Here is a 22648-nt window from a genome sequence, read left to right as displayed (position 1 = left end):
TAGGGTATTAACTCTTGAAATGGTAGAAAAGTCGAGGAAATGTCATAGATATGCTAATTGATGGGGAAAGTTCCATGCTCATATCTGCCAGCACCTTGATTGCTATATAATGAAATGGTTCCAATAAAAGCGAACGAGGCTTGAAAAAAATATTAAATCACGGCTTTTGAACCTGATTTTGGACGGTGAATTTGTTATCAAAATACTTCCCATATTGTTAAAACTCATCTAAAAGTTAATACTATAAAGATTTCCTTTGGATTTGTGAAATATTGTGTGCAACATCCGCTAAGTTGCTAGAATTAAAAAATCAGGCAGGGAAAAGTCGTGGAAATTTTTTTTAAAAGAGATTTGTGTTGGCACCCCTGAATCGTTACCTTCGTGGTCACGGCTGGAAATGGAAGGCGACATAGAGGATAGATAAGTACTCAATCACTTCGCTAGACATGCGGTTGGCAATGACCCACACTCGACTGTGGCCGCTGTGATGGTAAGTGAACTTGCTGTTAAAAAAGAAAAAAAAGAACACCGCTTCCAGGGACAGATGAGGTTTGGCCTTTCCAGCAGACAGCACTCTTTCATTTACACTCATTCCTCGAAACACACACACACACACACACTCTCCCCCCCCCTTTTCTTTCCTCCTCTCTTTTTAATCCTACGTAGGTCTCTATGAAGAGGGAAAACCAAACGGTTTTTTCAGGCCACATAATAAAACCAAAACGAGCTAACCTTCGGATGACATTTCGAAACCGGTCTGCGTACAACTGTACGCACTTGTAATAAGGTACACCAAGTTCCAGATGGGTTGAGACTTTCCAAATGGTTCTAAAGCGAACGTTGACTATAGACTGCTGAATGTTGTGAGTTAGTGGAGGGGAAAAAAAATAGATCCTTGTAGCACCACACTATATTATTGTGCATCAAAAAAAAACCTTTTTTTTAAGCGTATTTCGTAAGAATATTCAAATGTCAGAGTCTGAATGTTCCATGCACCTTCTTTAGAGTCCATTATAGGATAAAAAAAGCACGAAGAAACAATAAAAGTTGATGGACAAAAAAAAACCTTTGAGATATACAGAGTAAGGCAAAATGAAACTAGGCACAACACAAGTTTTTTTTGGTTTTAGCTCAGAAAATATTTGTTTTAGATGCAATGTCTCCAGGCAAAACGCTTTTAAGGGAAGCGCAGTTAATTATTTTAAGAAAAACTCATTGAGAAAAATTTCAACATTTATAGATAATTTAGTTCGTGAATTCGCATTAAGGGAATTGAGTTAGGAAAATCGCTTTTAGGGAAAATGAAGTAAAACAAATATCTTTTTGGATAACGCACTTAAGCTAATAGCTTTTAGGTAAAACGAAAGGAAAATATCTTTTAAAGGAAAAAAAGGCAGGTAGAGAAAACTATTTTAGAGAAAACGGGTTTGTGGAAACCACAGTTATGCCAATGACTTAATGGAATTGAGTTTTTTTTACATTCCCGTATTTGATAAGCATTTTGTAGCTTCAGAGTGACATTGAGATGAACAAGCTTCAGTGACTGATTATTTTAATGATTGTACCTTGTTGTGTAATTTATCTCGAGGCAACGCATCCTAAAAAAACTTGCATTACATTGTACTTATCTTGGTTGTACTTACCTAATGGGCAGAGTTAAATGTATTTAAAGGTGTTTTGTATTTCTCCGTTCGCACACTCGGTCTGATATTTAATTTCTTGCTCGCTATTCAAAATTATCCTAGTTCGACGGACGAACGATAGCTGCAGGTTCATCACTGAAAAAAATATTTGAAAACTAAACACGACTTATGGTTTGAAGTGTTTTCCAAGGCTGGTATTGCCTATGCCTTTCGAAGTTGTGATTTTGATATTAATTGTTTTAATTACAAATAATGTAGAACGTTTTTAATGTGGATCATTGGGGTCTGGATGATTTTAATCATCCATAGTTCTAGTGTCGAACGAAAAATTTTCGTCATATGTATATAATATGTTGGTATGTATGTTTGTTTGACGTTGATAAAACTCCTACTCAGTTTGGCCGATCGCCATGACAATTGGCACATCGAAGTGTTTTTTTTTTCATAGAGAAGGTTTTTATGCCATCCATTTTTTGTGCAACTCACCGCTAGATGGCGCTGCAGCGCATCAACTTCTAAACCGTTCAACCGATCGCCTTGGGTAAACAGAAAATCATAGGTCATAGTCATACAAACAATAATTGTGTGTAATTTTTTTATGTCCAACACACTGTCATATTGCGCTATCGCCCTGTGTGTTAGTTTAAATAGTTTTTGACGTGACGTCTAATAAATCGATGAACGCTGGCTGCACGCACGAAAAAGTGTCCCGTAACGCACATTGTCCAACTACGATGTGTCCCGTTACGCTCATTGTACGCTTGCGCCGCATCTCTCTTCCACTGGATTGGAACAACCATCGATTTGACTTTTCAATCATGTTTTCGTAGTTTGAATTATTAATATTATGTAATTTAACGATCGTCCACCGATTTTCAGCCTATTCGGTACGGTTAGTTAAAAGAAATGTTGAATTTTCAAATAAGTTTTTGTACGCACAATGGTGTTTTACAGTTACACATAATAATTGAAATTACACCCAGGATCTTTTACACAATGTTTTAAAAAATATTGTAACACATTATAAATAAGTTTAGTGTATTTGGGAAGCGTATTTGTTATAAAATCGTATTATAAAAACGAAATAATATTATTCCCCTAAGGTGCTGTCCTCTACGGTGACGGACGCGAACCGAACGAATCGCGCTATCTAGCCGCTTCCGCGGCAATCAGGCACTTGTTAATACATATTTTCCTTTTTTATCGCGAGGGGCATTATTATTAATGAATTATAAATAAAATTTCGTGCCCGGGGCCACAATTGCATACCATTTTATGCACTGGAAGACATAAAAACGTAAAATATTCTCGACGAATTTTAATCTGTGGTTTTCATTGCTTATTACAACAACAATTTCGGCAATAAAAGTTAAATATACTTGCATTTTAAAAATCTGATTACTAGTATAATATTATGTATTTATTATTTTATTATTTAAAAAAATATCATTTGTCGGCGAGTGCAGTAATAATATATTATGTTATAATTGACTAATAAATTATGGTGATTCATATAATTAATGATATATATTTGATACAATTTATTTATATGAAAACTTGTTCATAATTATATCTAAACTTTATAGCTAAACGCAAGTTTTTAAAATTAATTACAAGTCATCTACATGTGAACTGTTTCGTTGACGGTTTAAAAAGTGAAGTGAAAAGTTAATGTGGTTTTCATTGCTTACAACAACAACAATTTCGGCAATAAAGGTTAATTATTCTTGCATTTTAAAAATCTGATTACTAGTATAATTTCAAATATTTATTCTTTTATTATTAAAATAAAAATGATTCAATTTTATTCATAAAAGTATGCAATCATTTCATCAATGTTTTGTTATGACGTTGTCACGTTGAACTATCGTCCGTAAACCGACTTTACAGACACCCAATTTTTTTGTGATGAACGTGCAGTTGAAGTTGTCCTTCGAATTATACTCCTCCTGTTTAATAGAGTCAATTGGTATGTAAAGTACCCATTGAAAATTAGGGAGGGCGAGGGGGGGGGGGGGAAATACATAAAAATTTAACATCCATGGACGAACGTTCATTTTCAATTCATGCAACGAAAGATGGCTACTTAAAATTGCAGATGGAAAACCTGTCATAATGTTTGCCATTTAGAGGTTACGCTACGATGTCGTAAGAAGATAATCGTACGGCATTATGTCGGATCTTTCCTAACTACCAGCACTTTTTTACACAACTGATTTTTTCTTTTATCCTGCGTGTGTTTTTTATCAGTGACCGTAAGTAATGCAAACGAGCATAGTCGGTGAAACACCTTGTCAATAATGGTTGAAAAATTTACCAGCAGTTCAAGCTAAATAACCAAGGCTGGCAAATAACAGAGAACACCTTAGCAGTAATTTGAAAAAAAAAAGAAGTAAATATTCAATTGATTCAATTGATAAAAAAAAGCAATCGAAAGATAATTTAACGAGAAATTTAGAATCAATGAGTAAAACGATATATATATTTTTTCATTTTTGCTGTCATTTTCACCTTTGCAGAATTTTTTTGTGTAAAATATATATTTATTTAAAAAAAAAAAATATTTGTGTTCTCTGCAATACAGTTATACAAATCCTGGGTTTCTGTTTTCTGTGACTGTCTCGTAATTGTACACTGATAAAACAACTGTGTTTGCAGGAACTAATTATCGTCTTAAATTTACGAAGAACGTTAGCCAAAAATAATCGAAAGATCCTCGTAATTTACGTATACCTATAATCGTAAATTAACGGGTGCTTAGTTCACTTTCTTTGAGAGAAAAAAGTTGCTAGACTCCTCTTGAACTATTAACAGAACCTTCACAGACATTTGTTTTTGTATAATTGCATATTTTCCCTCGGTGTAAAGAAGCTTGTGTAATTTTACACAAAATTTATGTGACAGAAAAGTCTCCACCAATATTGTAACTGTACACCAACGCGTGTTGGTGTATTTTTACTTAAACACACGAGTAATAATTAGGGACCTGAAAAATTCGCGGGTTCAATGGCCTTCAGGATAGACTGCACATTCCCTGTACACTCGGGAAAATAACGCATGTTCATTGGCTGCCGACTTGTGAGTCGTCTCAGCTGGTTCGTCTGTGATTCGATCCTTCTTTGGTTGAAGGTTTATAATTGGTTGAGATTCGTCCAGATGAACAGTAAGCCAATAGCCAAATCAAATAAAAGTTATATGTATTCGAATTCTAGCCTATCGCCGAATGAATTCGCGAATTTTTCCGGTCTCTAGTAATAATAAAACACGTGTCAGTGTAAAATCACACTAACATCAGTGGATGCTCTGCTGCTGCATACATTTAGTGTAAAATTACAATTTAAACAGGTTGGTAAATATGCCATGACTGTCGGTATATTTTTATTCAGTGTTATACAAATTAAATAATGTATGCATATGTAAATTAACCCCAACTGTTAGTTAATTTTGCTGCATAATTTACTAAATTTACACTAAAATTTAACATGTTAATTTGTAGTATTTCCAAAAAATAACTCATTATTTTACCTTAAAGCTTGTAATTGTACAATGTTATTGTAAATTTATTTTTAAAGTTATCACTTTATAATGATCAAGTACTACTTCCTGTAATCTGAGTGACCTAGCAGAGGATCGAACCCCCCAAAAATGATCATTAGTCAAGCATATTATACCCCACGACCATACCGCACAAAAAAAGAAATATTAATAATTATGAGAATTACTTTCGTAACCTAATGTAAATTAAAAGGGTTTCTGTCAGTATAAATAGTGAAATAAATTTATTGATACTTATAGATCTTGGCTATCGGTATACGGCATTTGGTAGGAGTGATTTTGTGAAAATGGAACAGAATTCGACTAACGAAAATGTGATACAAAGACATAGTTACTTTCGTAGACATTAGGGGACATACCAAACGTGTTGTTTTGCCAAATGAAACTTTGATAGTGAAACTACTATGGATTATATTTTGGTGAGCTAAATTAATCATACTAAGAATTAATCCCAATTTTTAAAAACATAATAAATTGAATTAGAATGATTAGAATACATACTCTCCTTCTAATTTATCAACGGGCAACACTAAAGCTCGTGCTTGTTAACCTCAAATGGATATAGTTAAAATCTCGTCACTGTAATTTTTTTAATAACATTGTAATGAAATAATGTAATGAAAATGTTAAATCGACTAAATAAGGTTAATTTTTGTTTGTAGGAATTATTAACAGACTCATTTTAGTCTTTTGAGCATAAAAATAACACAATTACCATCGAAAATCAGGTCCAAAGCCATGGTTATATCGGAATGGTTTCTATTTTAAAATTTCCAGTGGTTTTTCGCTGCTAATTGATTTGTGCGTTTGATGGTGGCGAGCAACGTTTAACGATTCAGAAAGCGAACTATAGCAAAGAGGTTGCATTTCAAAATTACTGATAGTTTATCTCTGTCTGTAAATAATAAGCTAGAATTTTCACTTCTGTGTCGCGAGGACTCCACGCTCACATTAAATTTTTTTTGACGCGACAACGTCTAATAAATTGATGAACGCCGGCTGCACGCACGAAAAAGTGTCCCGTTACGCACATTGTCCCGTTATGCTGTGTCCCGTTACGCTCATTGTACGCTTGCGCCGCATCTATCTCTCTTCCACTCGATTGGAACAACCATCAATTTGACTTTTTCGAGGCACATTCAACTTGAAACACTCACATTCGTTTCCTAATTTTCCTATCATCGTCCTATCCTTAACAGAATAACACGGATTGGAAGAAGTTAAATAGCATACATGTATAAAAGCCATAGTTAAAATAATCTCTTCGTTAAATTAATAAACAAATTTGAATTAATGAGTGCAAATAAAAGTAAATTTATCAATTAAATTGTAGATTTCATTTAACTCCTTCTTTGTATCCATACAAAAAAAGTGATAATTCGATAAAAATGATTCAATTTTATTTATAGAAGTATGCAATCATTTCATCAATGTTTTGTTATGACGTTGTCACGTTAAACTATCGTCCGTAAACCGACTTTACATACATTTTACGCAACAAACCTGTCGCGACTCGCATATCTCTGGAGCGGGCGGAGGCATGCACGTGGGTTACGGAACAGTCGAAGTGGCACGCACGTGCGGCTCGTGCGACTCGTGCAGCTTGCTGCTGCCCCTCTCGACGTTCCCGACTTGGCGACCGTAGCGAGGCAGCGCCCACCCGGCGCGGCGTCACGCACCCGGGCCCGAATCAACTAAGTTATACCAGGAGGTGGTGTGGCGTTGTTGAGTGATGAATAGGGACTGGAAAAATTCGCGGGTTCAATGACCTCCAGGCTAGACTCCATGATCCTGTGCACACTCAGGCAAACGTCGCCTGTTCATTGGCTGCTGACTTGTGAGGCGTCTCAATTGGGAGACTCGTGATTCGATACTGCTTTGACTGAGGGTCTATAATTGGCCCACAGTCCTCCAGGTTAAAACAGCGAACCAATGGCAGAAGTTGCATAAAAATACAATTATTTGCATTCTAGCATATAGCGAAATGAATCCGCGAATTTTTCCGGTCTCTACTTATTGTGAATAAAACAAACACTTTGGCTGGATTTCAGAGCTCTGTCGTCTCGAATTGCTTATGTATACCATCGGCGGATGGTTTGGCCACTTGGGGGATCAGAATTAAACTTTGAACGGAAGTTTGAACTGAAACTACAGATTCACTCTTAGCAAATTGTAGAACACACAAAGCTTTACGCTCAAGGAGTCGCCATTTTTGCGTAGGTGGAGCTGCAAGCGAGAAAAACAACAAATCGGCACCCGCGCATGTGCTTATCTAAAACTGTTTTTGTAAGGGTCCCGCCTGTGTATCTGTGCTAGCGAGGCGGGATGATAAGCGCGACGCTCGCTGGTGCTTCTAGCGCGGTGTCTCCTCTGGCCTGGCGCGCAGTCTTCTCGTCGTACACAGAACTATGTACTATGAAATTTGAGCAGTGACTGTAACATTATATGGCTGAGAAATGAAGGTAAATGTGCAATGCAAGTCCCTTATGTGATTTCAAGAATCTGTAACTGTTGTGTTATGCCTAAAGTTACTCTAAAAAAAATAAGGCCTTTTAGCAATTTTGACTCTTCTAAAAGTAAAGGTTAAAAACGTAGTCTGGAAACAAAACTACTTATCGGCCCTTAAAGAAATCTTATAATAATTGCTTTTCTAAAAAGAACCCCACTCGGATATCTTGAGTAGTTCTGAAATTCCGTTGTTTTTTCCTAAAGCTCTGCACACAGTATGTGTGCTCAGGTAAGTGGGTTCTGCTTACGGAAAGTATTTAAGAGTTCGCCGAGGGCCTAAAAGTACTTATGAATTTGGATTAAGTTTTTAAATTGAATTTTAGAAGAGTTGGAATGGCTAAAACGCATGTTTTCAGAGTAATTTTTAGGCGTATAACAACCGGTACAGATTCTTGAAAGCACTTAAGGGACTTGCATTACACCATTATCTTCATTTCCATGTTATGTTACGGTCACCGCTCATGCGCACGACGAGAAGACTGCGCGCCAGTCCAGAGGAGACACCGCTCTAGAAGCACCAGCGAGCGTCGCGCTTATCATCCCGCCTCGCTGACACACTACACCCCTGACGAGGCGGGCGCCTGAAGCTCGTTAGCTGTGACCTTGAACCAACACACTACAACGTTTACTGTTGATGCTATTAGATGCATGACTGCGACATTAGTTTATGGACTTGCTGTGTAACCCTGGCCAGGCGGGTCCCAAATGAAGACAGGTTCAGCGGCTCTGGAGGTGCGCGTTGCCTTGGCCGCTATCGCAACACCGGGGCTCACATGTGGCTTGTTGCCTCAACGCCGAGGCGTGTGCCGCATTCGCCCGCCGTGACGTCACTCTCACCTGATTGGCCGGCGTCAAGGCCAATGGAGAGGCCGGGATCTCACTGATCCTCCACCAGGCCGCGAACATTCATTTCATTTCATTTATTCATCGACTTATCTCACGCGGCCTAGTTTAAGGCGTGCTGCCTTGTCTGCCATTTAACCACAGACATGTTATACAGTTAAATGTAAAGTTACAACCAAACTAACCTAGATAAATGACAGTAAATAAGAACATGATAAACAACAAACAAAATACAAGAAAAATTAATCAACAAACCAGTTACTAGCAAGTTATTAAACACTACTCACGCATATTAAACTTCATGTTACTGATTTATCAGAAATATTTTTTTTAAAGTAATCCCGAGACTGTAATATATTTAACAAAAAAATTAAAATAAAACTAATTCCAAATACATTAAGATTAATTTTTTTAAACCTTTAACAAACAATTTAAATAACCATACACACGCGCATACACACTTGAACAAACATCATAAAAATAAGGATCTCGTACACCTCTTAATCAACTTTTTGCAATATTATATTGTTTGTTGAGATATTGTATTTCAAGTTGTTACGCTGGCAAGCACACGACTATCAACACAATCTGCGCGGAATCACTTCACAATTAAACTACTACTGTTAATTTCAGCCAGTTAAATTAAACGATGTACCCAACATCTGTTGGCAGTGTTACTAATTTAATATATTAACTACCAAGTTATTATGCCTTGACATCTGATCAACTATTTGTGAGCAAAATTTTTCAACATATAAATTAATTTTAATTATTTTAAATTTTTGGTTAACCTTTCTAGCCTCGTCACATATTTTTATTTAAAATTTTTGCTGTTAACTTATTATAAGTAATATAATTAATTAATTTTTTTAGCATGAATCACACCTGAGCATAGTAATATCTCGACAGTTTCTTGCTGTCGTTGGTTGTTGCCCCATGCACCTGTTACAGAAATAAAATATATATATTAATTTTCCTTCCGTGCGCACGACTTCTTTCCCATGCACACGACCTCTTTGCCATGCACACGACCTCTTTGCCATGCACACGACCTCTTTGCCATGCACACGACCTCTTTGCCATGCATACGACCTCTTTACCATGCAAACGACCTCTTTACCATGCACACGACCTCTTTACCATGCACACGACCTCTTTACCATGCACACGACCTCTTTACCATGCAAACGACCTCTTTACCATGCACACGACCTCTTTACCATGCACACGACCTCTTTACCATGCACAATACTTATTTTCCATTCACACGACCTCTTTCCCATTCCCATTCTATGCGCTCTTGTAAGTCAGTAAGTTCGAAAACATGGCCGCCAAATCTTGTGCGCACGACCTGCTGTTACTGTAATTTTTTCCCCCCATTGTGCACCCAGCTTTGCAGCCAGTGGGTGGCAACCCAAGTAGCCCGATATGTACCCGAGTAGTGTTTAAAATTGCCACGATAGGTAGCGCTACTAGACCTGCCTAGGTTATTTTTTTTTAATTCGCTGAGAGCGTCAAAGATTATAATAAATGATAATTGAAATATTTACGGCGGGATTAAATTAACGACATTATTAATAAATAGTCATAAAACATAAATCATTATTTATATGACTGTTTGTTAAATGTCGGGTTTATTGCGGTAATGTGTTACCACCTTATAGCTTCTATAATAACTGAAGAAAATGAAATTAGCAGGTATAAGGTAGTCCATAATGCAAATAATTGTTTTTATAAAAAAAAACCTTCAGCATACTGAAATTGTATCGAGCATCCTGGTTATAAACTATTATTTAGGCATTATTATTATTATTTATGTTCTTCTGTGCGAGACTGATAGTTATCTTTATCTACTGCCTCCGTTCGAGCTTACAAAGAACGCATTACCAATCGATTTTTTCAATACATTCTATCATCAAGTACTTTCGATCACGTTACTTCATTTATAGAATCGTAGATAGCAGTGTAGTCGGTGATTGTATGTGGGTGCAGAAAAATCACTTCTGGTTTCTAATCTTTTCAGGTATTGATCGTTGGTTACAGCGTGCTCTACGCTTAGTTTGCAGTACAGAGTAAGGCTGGGGTTGATACAGAGTACGAAAAAAAAAACGCAAGATGAAACATACATTTTAGAGTTCCGGTTTAATAACTACGCAAGGCGCAAAGGCGTAACGCAAGTATTGTGTAATTTACAAATTTCTTGCATTTTGGCTTGCGTTTTGGACGGCCACATTTGAAATGAAGTGTTACGAAAACTTTTCAAGATTCAGGCTTTACGTGCAGAAGCCCACAGTGTTATTTTGATGTGTAAACATCTTCGCTCTCAGTATACGACATTTGGTAGGAGTAATTTTGTGAATGAAACGGAAGTCGCATGGAACAGAAATGTGTAATAAAGGTGCTGCCATCCGTGGCGAATGGCGCGAACCAAAGTTCAGAAGCCAATGGAAAACTTTATACTATTAATCGTTTATTGAATTTCAACAATATGGGCAGTATTTTAATCAAATTCCTTTGTCGAAAATCAGGTCCAAAGCCGGGGGTTTGTATTTCTTTCAATCCTTTTTCACTTTCATCGGAGCCGTTTCCCTGGATTAACTTTTCACCAAAATTGGCATTTCTGCCGTCGTCATGGTGTTATATGCCAATACTTCCAACTATATATAATTATGTCATTTTTATACAATTGCAGAAAATATTTACTGGTTATAATCCACAAATAAAACTATAAATTATGTGTAACACCTCAGAGGTGGAAGTAATGAAACAAAGTAAAATTTACAGCTACAGACTGTTTATCAATTCAGCAACTTGTGGGTCCTAAAACTAAAATTAGAAAAGAACTAGTAGTATCATTTTATAGTTTAACGTTTCACTCTGGCAATCGAATGATTCAATTGTTGACCTACTTGATCTGGTAGCGGATTCTAGCGGCGGGTGTGGAAACTACGCGTGATGAGTGTCGAGAAATGTGGTTGAAAACACAACTTGCAAACACGTATCACTCTCGGAAGAAGGAAGGGGGGAGCTGATGACGGTCGACGTGTTGCAGAGATGAAGCAGCTGCTGACCGACATGACGGAGAAGCCGTTCGTGCGGCTCGGCGACTTCGACCTCACCATCGAGCTGGACGACCCGAGCAGCGAGCTGCTGGAGAAGGCGCGCGAGGAGCTGCGCGAGACGCCCGACCTGGCGCGCGAGTCGGTGCAGGCGCTCAGGGACCTGCTGCAAGGTCAGTGCGCTCCTTCTTCTTCCAATATGTGACCATTGTTAAAAATAATCGATTTTTTTCTGAATATAATACAGTTTTGCGAGTTTTCGATTACTGCACGAATATTCGATTACTTTCCGAATGTTCGATTAGTTTACGAGAATTCGATTACTTTCGGAAAATTCGATTTTTTTTTCGAATTTTCGATCAGTTTATAAACATTCGATTACTCTCCCAATACTTGATTATTTTCCCAAAATTCGATTACTTTCAGAATGTTCGATTTATTTCCAAATAATCGATTAATTTCTGAATGATCAATTACTTTATTGCTTTTCATTCACTTCCCAAATGTTCGATTACATTTCGAATACTTGATTGCATTCCGAATAAAGAAATACTTTTCGAATATTCGGCTGTGGTTAAAGTTGCAATTGAAAGCCACAATAAAGAAGAATTTATCTACCCTACCTTGTCTGAAATCATAGTTTTGTGAAAAATATTCCCCAACTTACAAATTTTTTTATCTGTTTCTCTAAGCCAAAATTAATTATTAATGTGGTGAAGGCAAAAATTGACTGCTCACAAAATGTTAGGAATAAAATGGATATGGACATATTGGATTCCTACCATTTGGTGATATTGCAATAAATATTTAACGAAATAAGAATATTTTCCTCTTAACCAAACATTTCGATAATTATATACCGAAAAAGAAAAACCAAATACATCTTCTGAGATTTAGTCCAGAAAACAAAACTCAAAACTCTCTTCATCGTACAGTCTTTAGTCATGGGTATGGCCGCTCCACATATGGATGAGTTCTTCCATCCTGTGCTGCATGACTCGAATGAGATCATAAAGTTTGTCTTGGGACTAACGTTTCCGCTATGGTGCAGCTTCAGTAAGTTCCTGAAGATTGTCCGGTGGGATTTGACTGTCTAAAATCGCCATTTTTAGCATCCCTTATGTATGCTCAGTTACATTCGTGCAGGCCAATCCATTATAGTGATGTTGTGTTTTTGTAAATTCCGTAAACCTGTTCCAAGACGGCGAGGTTTTGCATTTTCATCTGCTAGGATGAAATGATCATCGAATACATTTCGGAAATGCCCCACAAACGATTGTAACACCTCTTGAATGTATCATGGACTATAAAATGCATCCTGGATGAAAATAATAAGGGTCCGCCATCTCAGCTTTATTCCTGCCCAGAACATAACCCTTCCACCAGAGTATGGTAGGACCTCTGGACATGCCTTTATTGCTGACGTTCAGAGGTTTGGCATATTCTAGTACTCGGGTGTCAGGTCTGGAACCAATCCTGGTCTCGTTGGTAAACATGGCTTCAGCCCACTCTGCAATGATCCAATTTCGACGAGAAAAAGCCACGTTCCTTTGATAATCTCGGTTCTGTTGGTTCAGTGCAAATCGTCTCATTAGTCATCCTGACTGTAGACCAACTTCATGCATTCAATTGCACACTATTTGGTCTGCGATACGAACCCCTGTTGTTCTGGAGACGTTATTCCTAAGAGCCCTTGCAGTTGATGTTATACGTCTGCGAGCTGACACTTCGAGATAACGATCCTGGGTTGGTGTAACACGAGGACGGCATATCGTTCGTATTTCCCGTATCTCTGTACTTTCTCCACACCTCAGACACACTTGCTTTAAGTGACATTTAACCGATAGTCAATATCTTGCTGGGTACGTATGATGGCCTGCTGAAAGTAAAGCCACTATCTGACTCTTGGAAAAACATTTTTATTACAGTGTGATGCTAGTTATAGTTTGAGAGTCGCAGCTTATGTTAAGTGAGAAATAAATTGGTTTAAAGCTTTTGATTGATTTACGCATCATCAATTTGAATAATGTATTATTATAATAATGTTAATAATAATCCAGTGTACTTAATGTTAAAATTACATAATGGTGTTTCCTTTTAGGTGATAAAATATTTGTATGGATATTATATGAAGTTATACAGATTCAGCAGTGGGTGGTAAATGCATTGGCTGATGAAGCAAATACAATTATTTGAATTTTAAACTGTTAATATGGTTTCATGGGTTTTTCTCAGGCATGTTTCAAGTTCTTTCAGCAAATAAGAGTAGCTAGTTTGTTGAGCTACTTTTTGGGGATATTGTGGTATTTTAGTGATTGGGGCTCTAAAATATTATAGAGTTTTTTTTGTAAACTTTAAAACTGTATTACCAAAATAACAATTTGGAATTTTCTACCATTGTAGTGCAAGTTAATATTAAAAATAAAGGGACACCTTAACATTTTTGCTATGTGATACCGCAAAATTTAAGGGGGAAATTTATTACTGGTGTTCGTTGTAAATTGAGTTCATTGTTAGATAAAAATTAATTTATTTAACAACTTCACAATATTTTTGTACAAATTTATTTTAAAAATTTATTATTAAAGATTGTGTGCAATTATAGGCTTAAAATACTGCATGCTTGATAAATGTAACAAAACTTGTTCTTTTATATTAGTGCCTTTTGCTGTACACCTTTATGTTGTCAGTAATCAATTCTTATTTTTACAGAGGATGAACGATTGAAAGTACCTCTAGACAATGATGCTTGGCTCATAAGGTTTCTGAGGCCATGTAAGTTCTACCCAGAAAGCGCGTACGATCTGGTAAGTTATTAGTTTTAACAATGTAATGATTTTCATTTACTCTTTACAAATAATAAACCCAATGAAAAGCTTTGCCAGTAACAAAAAGAAAACATCATTTATCACCAGCTGCCCTACTACTGTGGTGGAATTTTTCATATTTTGGACTGTTAAAGGAGTGGAAAAAAATTGAGACAAAATGTAGAATGCAACAACGATGGAATGTTGTGGTTAAAAATACCAGGAGTTTATGAACAGCTTAACAATTACTAATGATAAAGCAAAGAGAAAATGCCCAAAAATAAATTAAAATGTACCAAATATCCCCCAAAAATTATTAAAATAATGTAAACATTATGAAATGTAATTAAAATATCTTGCTAAACTACAGTTTTACCTAATCATAAATGTGATGCGAGGATATTTAAATGCACTGATGTTTAACAAATAAATGCTACTAATATGTTTATAGTACTAGGACCCCTGTAATGTTTCAAATTTTTTTGGGCCCCTCTTAATCTATATTTCGGTTGCCTTGCTGTAATCGTCCCGGTACCGACGACTGTTGCAGATAAAGCGCTACTACCAGTTCAAGGTGAAGCACCATGAGGTCTACAAGAACCTGAAGCCCAGCACGCAGAAGAAAGTCTTCGAGCACAACATCATCTCGGTGCTGCCTAAGCGAGATCAGTTCGGGCGGAGGATTCTGGTCCTGGAGCTGGGCAGTGAGTGTGCGGACTAGCGTTGGGACGAGTGTCTGTTTTAAGGCGTTCGACAATGTGAATGCGAAATCGAATCCGAATTCGAATGCGAATCCAAATATTCCGTTTTCAATGGTATGGAATGCTTCAAAGCTTTAAGCTTTTGAAGTTTAATAATTATATATTCCAGTTTGATTATTAACTTTTTAAAATTTTAAATAATAAAAAGAAAAAGAAAATAAATTGTTTAATTTTTTGGAATATCTGTTTTTGAAAGAAGTTGATTATTTAAATTACTAAAATTCACAATAATGTGAAAGTAAAGACTGATAAAATTGTGTGAAGTATGTATATGTTCTCTTGTTTGTTTAAATTATATATAATGTTTCGTTTTTTAGTGCTTGATTATCTATAATATGATGATAAGGGAAGGCTGATGAAATTTATAATTTAAAATTACCTTAGTGAGAAAACTTATTTTTTTAAAAAACGAAGTAAGAAAAAACTTTTCTAGCAAAAATGCCAATAAGTAATTTACATTTTTGGTCTTATTTAATATTATTTTCACATTTGAAAATAAATATTTTATTCTGATGTTCATGTTTGTAAAATATTCGCATAAATTTTGGCGAATGCAAATGTCAAGAAATATGCAAATATTCATTACATCACTAATGCAGACCATTGGATGAAAGTGGATCTTGGGATAATATTCCAGAGGAATCCAATCTAATTTTAGTGTCCTATGCTTTTTTTTATATCTTCCACGTGCAAATTCTGCAGAATGGTTTCTTTATAATACGTTATAGTTGAATAATACTTCAACATCTTTGACACCCAGGCTTCGAATGGACAGATAAATATTTTATGCAGTCCACACTTTCTTTTGATAATCAATATAAAAAATCTTTAATCGAACTGTCAGATTTTTTACTCATCGTAAACTATTAAAAAGCGCGCATAATCCAAGTATTTATCTTAGTTCTTCGAGATTTCCTCTAAGCATGTTTTGTTTTAATTGAGCAGTTTGGTTACAAAATGGTATTTCACCCATGGGATGGGGAATAACAGCTGATGTTGCTATGTAGATCTGGTGCACTGCATAAACTTGTAATATACAACACAGTCAGTTTTGTAGGTTTTGTTGAGATTTAGTTACGAAAATCGCTATAACTTATGTTAGCTTTTTTTTTTTTTTTTTTTTTTTAGATAAAACAGATTCTTTGTCGATCTGGACAATTGTAACTTAATAAAAGTGATTTTTTTTAATTAACCATAAAGCACTTAAGACTCCCTCCCACAAATAAGCAAACATCAATTTGTTATATAATTATATACATTTTTCTCTTATTTCCGTCTTGTCCTAGATTTCGTCAAAACATTAAACTTTAAGCCTTAAATTATATAACCATCAATAATTTTCAGGCATTAATTTAACTAATATTTTTTAAGCTAAAGTGTAAGTAAAGCAGTTAAAATTTTATTCTGTATTGCTATGAAACACAATAAAAAAAGGCACTTATCTGAACAAGCAAAAACACAATTGCAGGATTGCCGTAGTCAGTCAAGAGCTTTATTTAAAACATGACTATCTGTAAAATTTCTCTTGAAATCATGATTTCAGTGATGAAAACAACCATTGCCGAATGATTTTGTCTTCAACATAAAATTTGTTGGCATTATATAAACTTAGTTCACAAGATGTCTTGTAAGCTTAACAAAGTGAACTCGCTATGCACGGTGCCGCTGTCTCATGAGTGTCGTGCTTGCGCAGAGAAGTGGAAGCACAACAAGGTGAGCCTGGACGAGGTGTTCAAAGGCGCGGTCCTGTTCCTCGAGGCGGCCATGATCGAGCCCGAGTCGCAGATCTGCGGCGCCGTCGTCATCTTCGACATGGACGGCCTGTCGCTGCAGCAGGTGTGGCAGTTCACGCCGCCGTTCGCCAAGCGCATAGTTGACTGGCTGCAGGTGAGCTGACGAAAACCCGTCCCCTTAAGACCCGTAATGATGCGCAGTGTGGAGCAGAACCTCTGTGCTCCCCCTACTATGCACAATGTTCATATTTAGTGGCCAGTGGACTGAAAACAGGGTGGATATAGATTATACCGATGTTACACCAAGCGCATAGTCGACTGGCTGCAGGTGAGCTGACTAAAACCATCCCCTTAAGACCCGTAATGATGCACAGTGTGGAGCAGAACCTCTGTGCTCCCCCTAATATGCACAATGTCCATATTTAGTGGACAATCGACTGAAAACAGGGTGGATATATATTATACCAACTTTAGACCAAGGGAGCGTTCAAGTATTACGTAACACAATTTTTTGATATTTTTTGGACCCCCCTTCCCTCCATGTAATGCGCCGTAACATTTTTCTGTACCCCCTCTCCCCCCTAGTAAAACGTTAGGTACCCCCAAGTGACCATTTTTACCTAAAAGTCACAATTATGTGGCGTAACGTACCGGAATAAGTCACTAAAATACCTTTGTTATTGTTTTAATCGCGTTAATGTTATTTATTAACTTTTGAAATGTCTTGTTTTTAAAATCAAGAGATTTCTAATGTTTTTTTTTGTCCTAATAAATTTTAATACTCAATCATACATTTAGCAATCGTACATTTAATTCCGTCGTTTTCCTGACTTGGCTCTGTCCTTACACACTTTTTGCTTTATCTGCCATTATTCTTCTCATGCATTCTCCTATTTTAGCGTTTTACTAATAAAGATATTAAAATTAAATAACAAATTTTATTTATAATAATTATTTTTACCTTTGGCAATGCAATTACAAACATAAAACTAACTGCAATAAAATATATTTGTCAAAATATAATCGTATTTAAGAATATGATCAAATGAAAACGAAAAACATTTAAAATAAAATTAGCCATAATTAAAATAAGTAGATTGTAAAAAAAAACAATTATATTGGAGTTTTACTGCTCCTCTGTCCATGAGTTTGCCAGCCACTCAGATTCTTTCATTACTGGCATCCGGAGAGCAGACGAAAAGGGTTCCGGAATTGTTAACCCGCTTGCATCAACTTCGTCTTCGTCGAGCCAATCGGCATCCTCAGACGATGTTTCACAGCGACGCACAATGCAAAGAAGCTCATTTGCCCTTCTTGCAGCAAGTCGCTGTGGCCGTACTCGACTTTCACGAAGGTCTTGGGCAGTCTTGCCATGCATGTAACGATTGTGCATTTGCACACTCTTGTGGGATGTAAAAAAAAACCCACAGGTTGAACATACTCGGTTCTTTATGTCGGATTGTACTGATGGGCAAAAGAAATCGTAAGGCATCTGCTTAAACTCTTCTAGAGGAGGCGACAGATCAACAGACAACCTCTAAAGAAGTGGCGAAAACTTGCATGATCCTCTGTCTATCTGACTAGGTACCACGAACTTGTTTTCTGTTTGAAGGATTGGGCAGGGTGGCGGCAGGAAAGTTTCTGGAAAGACAGATTTTAATGCACTCCTCAAGCTGGAACAGCAGGATTCATCCGCGCATTTAATAACTAGCAAGAAATATTGCGATTCACGGACGTGAGCGTTATACCACGCCATATTAGGTTCTGCTGGATCCTGCAAGCTATCTTCAGGGTTTCTATATTCCGCCGAAACATCGTAGTTGTCAATTTTCATACAGTCGGTCGAGTGCTTGGAGCACATAAACGAAAAGGGTTGCCATCTTGGGAGAACAAAATACGAACAATTCAATCGGGAATCCTCCGTAAAAAATAAACAAAAAGGGTTGCCAACTTGGGAGATTTTAATTCACTAGTTTTTTTATTAACCTTTCAGACCAATCGTCTTTCGTACCACAACATTACTGTTGTGATGAGAGAAAATCTCACACATAGAAAACAGTGTATTTTGAATATCAATACCTATATGATTTCTAATATGGCGATTGGAGTCTACGTTAACAACCGAAGTATAACGAAGCCATCCGAATAGCGGTGTTTTTTGTTTTAACTACTTTACTGGAGTGACGAGAAAAACTATAACAGCTGTTGATATATATATATATAGCTTTACTTTTGGAGTTAAAAACAACAATATTCACTAATCCTGTAAAGCAAGCAGAAGCAATTTTGTGAAGGTAAAAAAAAAAATTAAGCTATCATGCCATTTGAAATTTTGAGAAAAAAAAGTTTAAAAAATGCGTGAAAGAATCTGTCTCTACGCGACCGTTCTGAAGGGTAAAAAAAAAAAAAAAAACAATGTGACGTTACGCGTAGGTCAAACCCCCCTCCCTTGTAGTCAATTAATGGTTAATGCAACACTTACTTATATTGTGCCATAAAGGTCAATGTCATGGAAGATGGGAGGCCATGCATGCATTACTACATAGATACTGCATGAAAGTTACTACTTTGTCCAGCTGATTTTCTGCACCATGTTTGCTGGTCTTCCAAAAATATTGGTAGCATTTGTGTTGTGGTAACATAACTGGTTTATTTGGCAGTGATATATTTTTTAAAAGATATAAATCCTAATTCACATTTGGTAAATTTCTTGGCGTTTAAAGATGGCAGTGACGAGTTAAATGTAAAATATCTTCTAAGAAATCCTAATTTCAAGATGGAATGGCCAGAGAACATTCTAATTAACGTATTTTTGTAAACAAAGTTTTACTTCGTAGTTAGCAGAAGTAAACCCAGCTAGCATGATCATTAAGGGCCTGCCTACATGAACACACACACATACAGTTTGCAGATCTTTAGAAAAAAAACCCCACAAAATCTTAAAACTTCTTAAGATATTCGAGTGTGTCTATTCACTAACTGAGAGCAGATGAGTAGTCCTGTTTCCAGATTTCGATTTCAAACTGTATTTTCAGAAAAGTTAGAATGGCTAAAATGCGTGTTTTCAGAAAAATTTTCTGACATGAAACATCCGTCACCGATTCTTAAAATCACTCAAGGGACTTGCATAAAAACTTCATCTTCAGTTCCCTGCTATAAAAGTTGTTACTGCTCCGATTTTATAGTTTCCCTATGCACGACGATAAGACTGCGCGTTTGCTCCACAGCCTTGCGCTTAGAGGCGATACCGCGCTAGAAGCACCAGCAAGCGTCGACCTTACCATGCCGCATCACTAACAAAAGTACACCCCTGGCTTGGCGGATTCCGTTTAGAAGGGTTCAATCAAAGTAAATCCGCCCTTGGGGGGATGTGAGATAATAATAATAATAATAATAATAATAATAATAATAATAATAATAATAATAATAATAATTTCCTAATTTTTTTTACACTTTGTTAACAATATTCACTTAATTAACCAGAGAAATTAGCACTCACGAAAGCAAGCTTGTATGTGAGTGCATCTAGTCACTTCAAATTACATGCGGTATTTGGACAAATATAATATTTATAAATGTATAATAACTGAGAAATAAATATATGAAATATAGCCTAAAAAAAAACCTTACATTAGTTTTATAAGGATGAAAGTTAAAAAGAGCAATTTGTTAAAATTCAATATAATGTATTGACCAAAAACATATAAATTATAACATTGTTACATGAATAAATTAAAATATAATTCAAGAAAAATTAGTATTTAAAGTAAATTACAAGTACAAAGTTATATCAATATATAAAACTTACTTAAATACTAAAGCCATCTATTCATCAGTTAAATTATCTAAGCAATTATTAACATATTTGTTTTATTTGAAAATAATTTTTAGTTTTTAGTTTTCCAGGAAGAATAACAACAAATTTGGAAGCAAAAATTCTAAAGATCTCTTGAGATATTGTTTTATGAAATGTTTATGTCTTGTGACGGTGTGCACTGTGTGCTTGCAGGATGCAGTGCCCTTGAGAATTAAGAACATCCACGTGGTGAACCAGCCTTACATCTTCAACATGGTGTTCGCCCTCTTCAAACCGTTCCTGCGAGAGAAGCTTCGGAACAGGGTGCGTGGAAATGAACAGATACATCCTTAAAGGACCCATTAGCCTTATGCAGCGATGGCCAACTCCACCTGTTTTGAGGGCCAGAAATATTTTCTAAACTAATAACTGGAACACACACAGAAATTAATTTTATACATATTATTTACAATTTTTTGTATTTATTACATTGTCTTTGCTAGAGTAAAAATTAATTAATAAAGAAAAGAAAATACATAAGGGATAGTTATAAAAAGAATGAAGAAAGGTTCATAAGAATCTATGAATTGATGTGTGTGTGACTGCTGTCTCTTGCTTCTCAGATAATCCTTCACTGGTTGGACTAGGACTCGCGCACAGCCATCCAAGCCCCAAGTGCTTGACCTCTTGCTACGGTGACACTCTGGAGGTTCTCCAGATCACCAGCTCACAGTGTGAATCTTGGGGCATGCAAGCCAGTATGTGGTGTGTGTGTGTGTAACTGCTCTGTCTCATTTTCCTGGCAGATAATCAGACCAGGAACTGACATGTGTGTGACTGTTGTCTCTTGCTTCTCAGATAATCTTACACAGGTCGGACCAGGACTCACTGCACAGCCACCTGAGCCCCAAGTGCCTGCCCTCTTGCTACGATGACACTGGAGATGCCCCAAATCACCAACTTGCAGTTTGTCTTTTGTACGCAAGGCAATATGTGATGTGTGTGTAACCGTTGGGTCTCGTTTTTCTCGCAGATAATCTTCCACGTGTCAGACCGGGACTCGCTGCACAGCCACCTGAGTCCCAAGTGCCTGCCCTCTTGCTACGGTGACACTCTGGAGATGCCCCAAATCACCGGCTCGCAACTTGTCTTTGTACGCAAGACAGTATGTGATGTGTGTGTATCCGTTGGGTCTCGTTTTTCTCGCAGATAATCGGGACTCGCTGCACAGCCACCTGAGCCCCAAGTGCCTGCCCTCTTGCTACGGTGGTACTCTAGAGATGCCCCAAATTACCAACTTGCAGTTTGTCTTTTTTACACAAGGCAATATGTGATGTGAGTGTAACCGTTGGGTCTCGTTTTTCTCGCAGATAATCTTTCACGGGTTAGACCGAGACTTGCTGCACAGCCACCTAAGCCTCAAGTGCCTGCCCTCTTGCTACAATGACACTGGAGATGCCCCAAATCACAAACTTGCAGTTTGTCTTTTGTACGCAAGGCAATATGTGATGTGTGTGTAACCATTGGGTCTCGTTTTTCTCGCAGATAATCTTCCACGGGTCAGACCGGGACTCGCTGCACAGCCACCTGAGCCCCAAGTGCCTGCCCTCGTGCTACGGTGGTACTCTGGAGGTGCCCCAGATCACCGGCTCTCAGTGGCTGGAACTGCTGCTCATGCTGGACAAGGAGTATGAAGGTGAGCTCATTTTTTTTATAGGAGGAGGATGAAGCCTCTATCTACTACACAAACCTCCAGTTAGTTACCCAACCATTAAATAAATTATCTTGGCTGTCAAAGCTGAGCTGCATTGAAGTGGTGGATTGTACCTACGTTCACTATTATTTGCAGTGGAAAAAAATCATGATTGAGAAATCAGCTGGTTTTATGATTCCTGCTCAAATGTAGATTTGAGCACGTGTACAAAGCACCACTTTGACGCAGC

The 22648-nt window shown here is 36.9% G+C and overlaps 1 protein-coding gene across 3 annotated transcripts in view; it reads left to right on the top strand.

Moving 5' to 3' along the window:
* Nucleotides 1–22648, top strand: part of LOC134540764 (alpha-tocopherol transfer protein-like) — a 146561-nt gene that overhangs the window by 115559 nt on the left and 8354 nt on the right. For 2 of the 3 annotated variants that reach the window (XM_063383674.1, XM_063383677.1), the window contains exons 2-7: nucleotides 11602–11781; nucleotides 14321–14415; nucleotides 14966–15119; nucleotides 16870–17063; nucleotides 20919–21029; nucleotides 22251–22401. In XM_063383674.1, the coding sequence (XP_063239744.1) occupies nucleotides 11602–11781; nucleotides 14321–14415; nucleotides 14966–15119; nucleotides 16870–17063; nucleotides 20919–21029; nucleotides 22251–22401 (885 nt within the window). Of the gene's footprint in view, nucleotides 1–11601; nucleotides 11782–14320; nucleotides 14416–14965; nucleotides 15120–16869; nucleotides 17064–20918; nucleotides 21030–21738; nucleotides 21934–22250; nucleotides 22402–22648 lie in introns of those variants that run through there. The other variant, XM_063383675.1, reaches the window with a different exon arrangement.

This window comes from Bacillus rossius, chromosome 17 (genome assembly GCF_032445375.1).
Source record: "Bacillus rossius redtenbacheri isolate Brsri chromosome 17, Brsri_v3, whole genome shotgun sequence".
NCBI lineage: Eukaryota > Metazoa > Arthropoda > Insecta > Phasmatodea > Bacillidae > Bacillus > Bacillus rossius.
Note: the sequence above shows the minus strand (reverse complement) of the source record. Positions and strands in the feature narration are given on the sequence as shown.